This window comes from Thalia democratica, chromosome 3 (genome assembly GCF_965202585.1).
Source record: "Thalia democratica chromosome 3, ktThaDemo2.hap1.1, whole genome shotgun sequence".
Classification (NCBI taxonomy): domain Eukaryota; kingdom Metazoa; phylum Chordata; class Thaliacea; order Salpida; family Salpidae; genus Thalia; species Thalia democratica.
Window position 1 is genome coordinate 32,613,438 of NC_139167.1, and position 8,916 is coordinate 32,622,353.

Here is an 8,916-nt window from a genome sequence, read left to right on the forward strand (position 1 = left end):
TTATACATATTTAACAACTACCCTACTTGAAAAAGCAGTTTTTGTAAGCTTTTTAGTATTGATGATTTGTATCAACAAAATTTTTAAGGTAAAACAGTGATATATGGGTAGAAGTCAAATACGCACAAAGCAATACTTTTGCAAGAAGTAAGGAAAACTTTAGTAAAAAGTCAGGAAGTTTTTCTCAGCTTGATCTGTGGCAACTCAGGACATACTTTTTACTTAATATGATTGTGGTAATAGTTTGAATAGTATATACACTAGTTTTGTTATTTAATCTTGTTAAAATTTGTATTCTAGAAATAATTATATTTAAAATTTAATAAAAGTCATTGAAAAATAAAGTAATTTCCATGAATACCATTTAATTTTTTTTTTTATTCTTTTTCAATGTTTCATTTAACTTTATTAATACTTTGTACCTAAATTTTACTTCTATACTAATAGCTATATTTTTATTGAGTTTATTGGCACTTTTCTAATTATTTATAACTAACTTATACGTATTGCTTTATAATAATATACTTGTCTTTTTTTCTGATAATCTATTTATATACTTATCTCTTTATTTTATTATTACAATCTTAAGTTATTTTTTGTTTTACCTGTGCAAATGATGCACATAAATGATATTTCTTCTTTAGACAAACTAGATAATTTAAAAGTGGTTATAAAGTTGACTAAGTTGATTTTAACTGTGTTCAAAAATATTTTATAACATTAATTCTTTGATTATTTTTATTTATGTATAATCTTAAGTGAATAAATTAAAACAATTAGTGTTCTTATTTTATACAAAAAATTTATAGTTTCTGGGAACTTAAGTTTAAGTTAATATTGATATTGCCTTTTTATTGCTGAAAAAAATATTTTTTTACAAAATATAAATTTGCTGAGAAATTAAGTAACTATATATAAGATCAAAAACAGCCAGTTTAAACATTTTTTAAATGATAGTGTAACCTGATAGCATATTTGAACCCGGTTTTTGTTTCTTAGTCTTAATATCTATAATAACCAAAATAATATATTTATCTATTTTATTTATTTTAGATTTTTAACAACGTGTCTAAATGATATAGTTAACTTAAATTATTTTAGAATAAGCTAGTTTCTGACAATAGAATTTACTAATTACTGACTAAAACTGAAAAAAACAAAATGCCGAAACTTAAAATAATGGTACGATACTATTTAACATTAAATTCAGCAGTCAATAAAGTTTGTTCATTAGAAATATATAAAGGTAAACACTAACTATATTTTTCAGATGTAAAGCATAAAAACTAATATGGTTTTAGTATGGTTATTCTATAATAATTGTCGTCATACATTGACTACATACATAAATTAGATAAAAATTAGTTTTGTTTTTATTCTTACAGCTGAAAAAATCATACACATGGTTGCTACTTCCCCTTTTACAAAAGCTAATTTTTACTCTGCTAGATATACAATAAAATATCAGTTCGTATTAAGGTATAAATTTCAGATTTTAAGGACAATTTTAAATTAATTCGGAACGTAGTTGCAAAAATGCTTTTGAATTTGAAAATTAAAACGCTAAAAAGGCTTATAGTATTTTTACCAGTATTTGCATTAGTTTTTGGAGTTATTTGGGCAGTTATACGTAATAGTGAAAAGGCTAATGAAACACACTGCAAGGTAAGTTATGTTAATAAAAAGATTTTAGTCTATTTTCTACGTTTTAAAACAGTATATATTCAATATAGATAGATTTAGTTGTATTTTGTATTTTAATACTTTAGTTAATTAATACTAAAGCAAATTTCTGTTAACTTTTGAAAATTAGCTATTATTTTCATATATATATGCAGTTTATATTTTAACATTTTATAATTCTTGTTTTTATATTTATAAATTTATCACTTTATTGTAAGTATTGAAAACTAACTAAGCATTTTGTTTGTGAATTTGCACGGTTTATTTATTTTCTCTTCAAGAATACTTCGATTAAAAAAATAGTTACTTGAGCCTCTAAAACTGACAGGTTTGTTACAAAATCTGTTTTAACTTTTCTTAGATTATTGCTTTTTTTATGAAGTATCTTTTATATTTTTTTCAAAAATTTTACTTTTAAACCTGCATTCGGACACTTTTTTTTTTCTTAATTTTTACGAAAAATGTTTTAGCAGTGTTGCAATACTGTTCTAATTTCAGAGAATAATATAGTTCTTGATATTCAGTTCTTTGGTTTATTGCTTTCTGTATAGTGTAGGGTAACACTTTAAATCACATAAGATGTAAAACGTTACTGATGTTATATACTGACATAAGACAAAATGCATGTACCATTTATAAATATAAATCTGTTCACCTATAAAGCTCAAGTCATTGTGAAGACTTAGTATAATTAATGATTTTGGCCCAATAAAAAATATAATTAAACATTTAAAATATTCATAAATAAATTCTAAAGTAATACTACAACAAATTACTACTATAATCTAAGGTTCTGAAATATATAAAGTCACTTCACGATACGAAACAAAAAACAGGTATAACCTTCAGTACTGAATTATGGAGCAGATTTTTATAAAGTCTTTTCTTATTATAGTTATCAGAGTAAGATTTTTAAACATGTTATCTAGTTTTATTTTTATATACATTTGAAACAAACAATAATCGAAAGCAATTTTAGTTTATATAAAAAAAGTGATGTTATTTAGTGTCACATCGAAAATAATTTTATAAGTTGTACAACATTGTTGACAATTTCTATTTAGATAACTAACTAAAATAAATACTTCATAACTAAAAACAACAAACAAATTATTTTCAGGTGGACAATTACCTGCCTGCAGTGAGTGCAGCGATGAGCTTTGCTCCAGCTTTTCATGTTTGGATGGTGTGCATTATTCTTCATGCACCAGCTAGAGTTTTCTTTGCTTTTTGTTACTGGAAAAAGTACAATGCTATCCGTATTCTACCAAATTCTAGAGTTTGTAATTTAACTTTAATCTTTTAGTTTTACTATAAATAGTGAGACATAGTTATTTTTTTAATTAACTGAGCTTATAAAGTCTAACTTTAAATATATATTAGACAAGTAAACTTCCTAAGAAAAGATAATATTACATAACATAAGGATTAACTTTTTATTTTACACTTACAAAAATATGTTATTTTATAAGAAAATTTTAATTAAAAACTATAAAACATATGTTAAATCAATTTAACAAAAACTAACCAAAATAATGTTATATGCTATGTATGGTTGATGACTTAATCTTTAAACTACTCATAAAACCTTAAAATTATACAATTATTTATATTAAATATACTTATCAGATTAATTTATAGAATGTATTTTTTAATAAATGTTGTTTAAATAAATAGATTGATTAAACTTTTATAATTCTGTGCTCTATGTTTTTCATAAAATCTCAGTCAAAACTACTTTGGGCTACTATAATAACTTAAGACTAGATTTGTTTTAATACTTCACACAAATTTAAGTTAGTATGTGGTACAATTTTTTCTTGAATATACATTTACATTTTCTTAATAGTTACTACAAAATATTTAAACATTTATATTTTTTTCTTTTAAGTAGTAATTTAAACCGATTTAACTGGGATTAAATTTAGTTAAAGATTTCTATGAGATTAGGGTTGCTACTTTACCTAAAAACCTGGATTTTGACAATTTAAGTAAAAATAACCTGAAACTTGAGGAATGAAAAAAATAACTGGAAAACCGTGAATTTAGAAAAAAATTACTAAAAAATTAAGAAATTTAATATTTTTCACGTGTTTAGTAGTAAAATCTAGGTTTGACTCAAAAAATCTATCATTTAAAAAAAAAATTATCAACTATTTTATTTTAATTAAAAACATAATTAAAATAGTTTATATTATAGTATCTTTTTAGTGTTTTTATATTATTGAAAACAGTTTCTTTTCCTAAATTAAACTTTAAACTAAATATAGACCCAAAAAGGTGTACTTTAAAAACTTGATTGAAACTTTTAAAAACGACTGGCAACCCTGTGTATATAAATAGTTTTTACTAATTAAATTTTGCGTAAAAACTAGTTGCTCGGAATTTATGATTTAAATATAACTTAAATTGATAGCTTTTAGATTATCTATTCAAAGTTTTAAGAAAGAGATTGTTGAAACCAGTATTTATTGGTAACAAGACGTGTTTTAATTCCCCTTTGTTTCTTAAAATTCTTTAAAAAGTGTTAGAGATTTATAATTTGAGTAAAAACTTATTTTATACATTAAAAGATAGATTTCATTAGTACTTTTTATAATTTGTCAAATTAAAAAAAAACGTGGGTAGAATAAATCGATAACTAGTTTGTTAAAATTACATTCTAGAGTATTTTTTTTTTCTAACCTTGATAACTACTGCTTATACAAACATTCATTGTAGTTCTTTTTGTTAGTAGACATGAATGAGCAATATTTAATATATTAAAATTTATACACTTGTTTTATATTACTCTAATACTTTTGAATAAACGTCAATAAAGGTTACTACAAACTCAAGTTTAATTAAAAATAGAAATTAGGCTAATTTGGGCTTGTTTGACCTTTTTGCAAAATTCAGAATTGTAAAGAAAATCGTTTATAAATGGAAGGATAGTTTTTATTACTTTTAATCATATTTTTTCGGCGATCAATTTTTATTTCTTTTTTAATTGATTTTTAAGCTTTTTTTATTAAAAATGATATTTTAAATTTTGTTTTAAATTTAAACTTTAATATTACTCTTGTTTTTATTATATACTAAACCAGACCATTTCAAGTCAGTTTTAATTAGTTTAGTCTTGTTTTTGTTCATTCGGGCTGATTTTTTTAATTAAAAATGGCTACCTGATCAATGAGTTATGTACAGTTTTTAAAACTTAGGAGAAGCTTTTGTGTAATTTTATTCGGTTAAAAATTATTATTTGTTCTTTGATTTAAACAAAGAAATAATTATTTTAAATTTTTATGTGTCGAAAAATAGTTCTGTATAGAAAAATAAATTTCCAACCTTAAAAATAATTTATTGCTATAATTACACTATGTCAGCTACTACAAAAGGTTAAGATAACAAATTCTTTATTTATCTACACTATATAAAACTAAAGTTTTTGCCATAAAAAAATAAATTTGTACAGGTATCAAGATGGAAAAAATTGATAGTTAATTTTTCTACTGGTTCAAACGTCTTAGAAATTATAGGACTACTAATACTAACAATATATACTTCAAAATATTATGAAGGTCTGTTAAATAATAGATAAATTTATATTTGACGTAGATAGTTATAGTAAAGCTGTTTTTTTTTGGTATATTTCTATAAAAAATATTTTTTTTTAACCAGGGTTAGTCTGTAGCAAAAAATTATAAATTATCACTTTTAACTTGTTAGTTCAGTTTTAATTTTGTATTTGAAAGTTTTAACAAATGAGAGTAGCTGTTTATAATTATTAATTTTAAATATTTATAATTTTTGATAAAGATTTTTTTGTTGAATCTCCTTCAACAAGTTGAAGTCTTTTAGACCTTTTAAGTTATTTCTAAATTTATTAAATACTTTTTCAAAAAAATAATAAAAAATTCTACATTTTGATTCTTGTACTACTTTATTGTTGAACAAATTTTTCTATAAAACACTTTAAAGTTTTAAAATTATAAAAAGTTTTATCTTTTGATCGTTTTTTAAAATTAAAGTTCAAGGTAAAGTTAAAAAAAACTCTTATGCTTTCGTTTTAAAATCACAATTACTTAAATTGTTTTTCTTTAAGCTGTCGTTTAAATAGTTTAAAGTACATAGGGTTTTGTTTGATTTTACTTTAAAAGCATTTATAGTTCCAGTGTTAAGGATAAAAAGATATACAACTTCTTTAGATATTTAAGAGTTATAAAAATTTTAAGAAGTAGTATTTATTTTATTTAAGACAGCTTAACAAATATATAACACTTAATTTAATATTAATAAAATGCATCAATGCTTTTTAAAATCTTTAATATAAGAAACTTCGTTAAAAGATATTATAGCTAAATCTAATAGTTTACAAAAAGTTTTAAGTTTGTCGGAAACTTGTCGTGGTTAATCTAAACAATAGATTAAATTATACTATCTACTTAAAATTTAAATTAAGAAAAGTGTAATGAAATAACCTTAAAATAAATATTTTAAAATGTGTTTACTCTGAATACCTTGCATAGCATATTAATTTCTTTACAGACATGATTTTAGCCCTTTTCTCTAATATTAAGCGTTTTTATTATAAAAAAATCTTTAAAAGAGTATAAAATAAACAAGTGCAGCTTTTAGATACTTAGATATATAGTTTTAGAAATTAATAGTTTTTGTCGATAATATTTTAGCCTTTCGATAGAAAAAAAGTTACTTTTTTACGAAGTTAGTAATCACATGACAGTAAAACTATGTATACAAATATAATTTTTATTATTATTAACAGAAGCTCACAAAGCCGGATTCGGAATTTTCTTGTTTGGTGAAATAACTCACATGCTACTAACTTGCCTTCTTTCTAAACACAATGAAATAAAAAAGTCCAAAGTAGAAAGAAAACGAAAAATAACTGCTGCTGTCCATATTCTCGCGGTTGCAGCAGCCTTGGCATTCATGTATAGGCACCATAAATATTGTGAGGCATTTGGTGAGTTTTGAGTTACTAAAAATTAAAAAGTTATTTAAACTATAGTTTAAATATTTTGCAAATTTTAATCAAACATTGTTAATATATTGGTGTTGCATTAAAACTTAATAAAATGTTTACAGTATGAAACTTTTATAAAATATGATATATTTATAAAATAATTTTGTAAGATATAATTATCATTAAAACATTTTAAAAAGTATTTAACTTTTAATATTTACTGACTTATGAATGTTTTATTTTTTACGACAAATAAAGTTATTACACAAAAAATATTTTGTGATACATCTGTATTTAGTAATAATTTTTATAATTAATTTTTCTAACTTTAACATTTTACTAGTTATTAGCTGTTTACGACTAAAACATTATATTTTTTCTGCAGTTTGGTCATTCTTTGCTGCATTTGAGTACATTATTGTCATTTCCAATATAATCTTTCATACAGCATTTATTGATGAAATTGAAGATTTTAGGCTATCTGATTGTGACAACATAGTTTAAAAAACATTGAAATACTTGTTTTTTTTTTGAAATAAATAAGAATAGAAATTAGTGAAAGTTTTTTTTTCTATGCTATAACATTTAAAAACCTAAAACTACATCTTACATATAAAATGGATTAATTTTCTTAACCTTATGCTTTATAAAATAATTAGAAAAAAAAATATATTTGTCTTTTGTGATTTAAAATATGTTTATCAACTTCGTAAATATAAAAAAATTCTAGTAAACGAAACAAACTAGTTTTAAAGTTTTTTGAAAATTCTATCTGAACTTTATTTTTTCTCTGTCTAAACTTTTGAAATGTATTTGCTGTTTCAAGACTATTATTTGCTTTGAGATTTTTATAATTTGGGAAATCATATACTTAATAGCTTTTTTTTTGATGATTGCTTTAAAAAAAAAATTGTAAATCTTAGATTCATTTAATTTTTTAATTAAAGCGTAAAAAAAAAAACTTTTGTTAAAGCAAAGTTTCTTTTTTATTAAAAACCGATTTTTAAAAACAATAATGTTTCTTAATTAGATGTACATAAATGTATTTATAATAGCCGGTTTAAATATTTATTGGTTGTAATTTTTTTCATAACTTAGTTTAAGATTGAAAATTAAATTTTGAAAAAAACACCGTGTACTATACGTGTTTTATTGTTATTGAAACACTTAAAATGAAATAATTGCGTTGCTATATTTTTAAAAGAACTAAAGTTTAAAGTTTTTAGTTTGTAAACATCCGATAGATTTTTTTTTATAGAAATTTAAACTTGTCAAATAAATAGCTGACAAATAAAGTTGTTTCATATAAGAAATCAAAATATTGCTTTCAGATATTGCTACAAATTAAAAAAAAAAATTAAAGGAATTAAAAAAAAAATAAAACAGTTTTTTTTCCTAGGTATTATTGATATTAACAAAGAAATACATTAAGTTTTTTCTTCCTAATCGATAAAGACATTGAATTGAATATAAATAAACCAGTTATAAATCATTAAGCTAAACTAAACGTTTTGTTTGGTTTTTTAAGAAATAATTGTTTCAAAATTATTAAACAGTTTTATCTGGCTAAAGAGAAACACAGTTATAACATCAGTCATATATAAAAAATGTTTACTAAGAAAAACTATTGATATAAAATGATTAAAAAAAAATATTACCGAATTTGAAGTTTGATAAGCCGACTAAGTATTTAATTATGGTCGAATGTTGAGTCTTAGATTTTTAAATTTTTATAGTAAATACTGAATTAGTTCCATACATCGTTATGAAACTGTTTAAAAGTCTTTAGCTAGTACGGCTCATAAACTTTGCACAGATCAATTATGTTATTTATGTATTCATTTATAATTTCATTGTTTTAATTGTTTTACTACTTTAAGTTTTTATATAATTATTGTACTATTATGTAAACAAATTAATTGCTTAACTTCGTAATTATCTTGTTTTATTTTATTTTTAGTTTCGTTTGATTAATAAATAAATTGTAATTGATTTATTAATGAACATATTCTTCAGTAAGTTCAAGTACGAATTAATAATTAGGTGTTAACTTCAAGTTAAGGTAATATGTTAACGTTACTTATAAAGCAAGACGGTCTTATATATTATAATTAGATTTAGTAAAGCTAAACAGTATATTAACTATAGAACCACGAAAATAATTGAAATAAACACTTTGATTCTTAGTCTAAGTAGATAAAACTTCTTCTGTAAACTGTTTTAAAATTTTCTTTTTAAATAGCTAATATTTGTTTACTATTTAAATT

At 22.0% G+C, this 8,916-nt stretch overlaps 1 protein-coding gene across 1 annotated transcript; it reads left to right on the plus strand.

Moving 5' to 3' along the window:
• The first annotated feature begins 1,536 nt into the window (after positions 1 to 1,536).
• Positions 1,537 to 7,153, plus strand: LOC145832202 (acyltransferase PGAP2-like). The gene is made up of 4 exons (XM_082939526.1): positions 1,537 to 1,665; positions 2,804 to 2,942; positions 6,449 to 6,649; positions 7,098 to 7,153. Exons 1-4 carry the CDS (start codon positions 1,537 to 1,539, stop codon positions 7,151 to 7,153), a joined length of 525 nt encoding a protein of 174 aa, XP_082795652.1.
• The last annotated feature ends 1,763 nt before the right edge of the window (positions 7,154 to 8,916 follow it).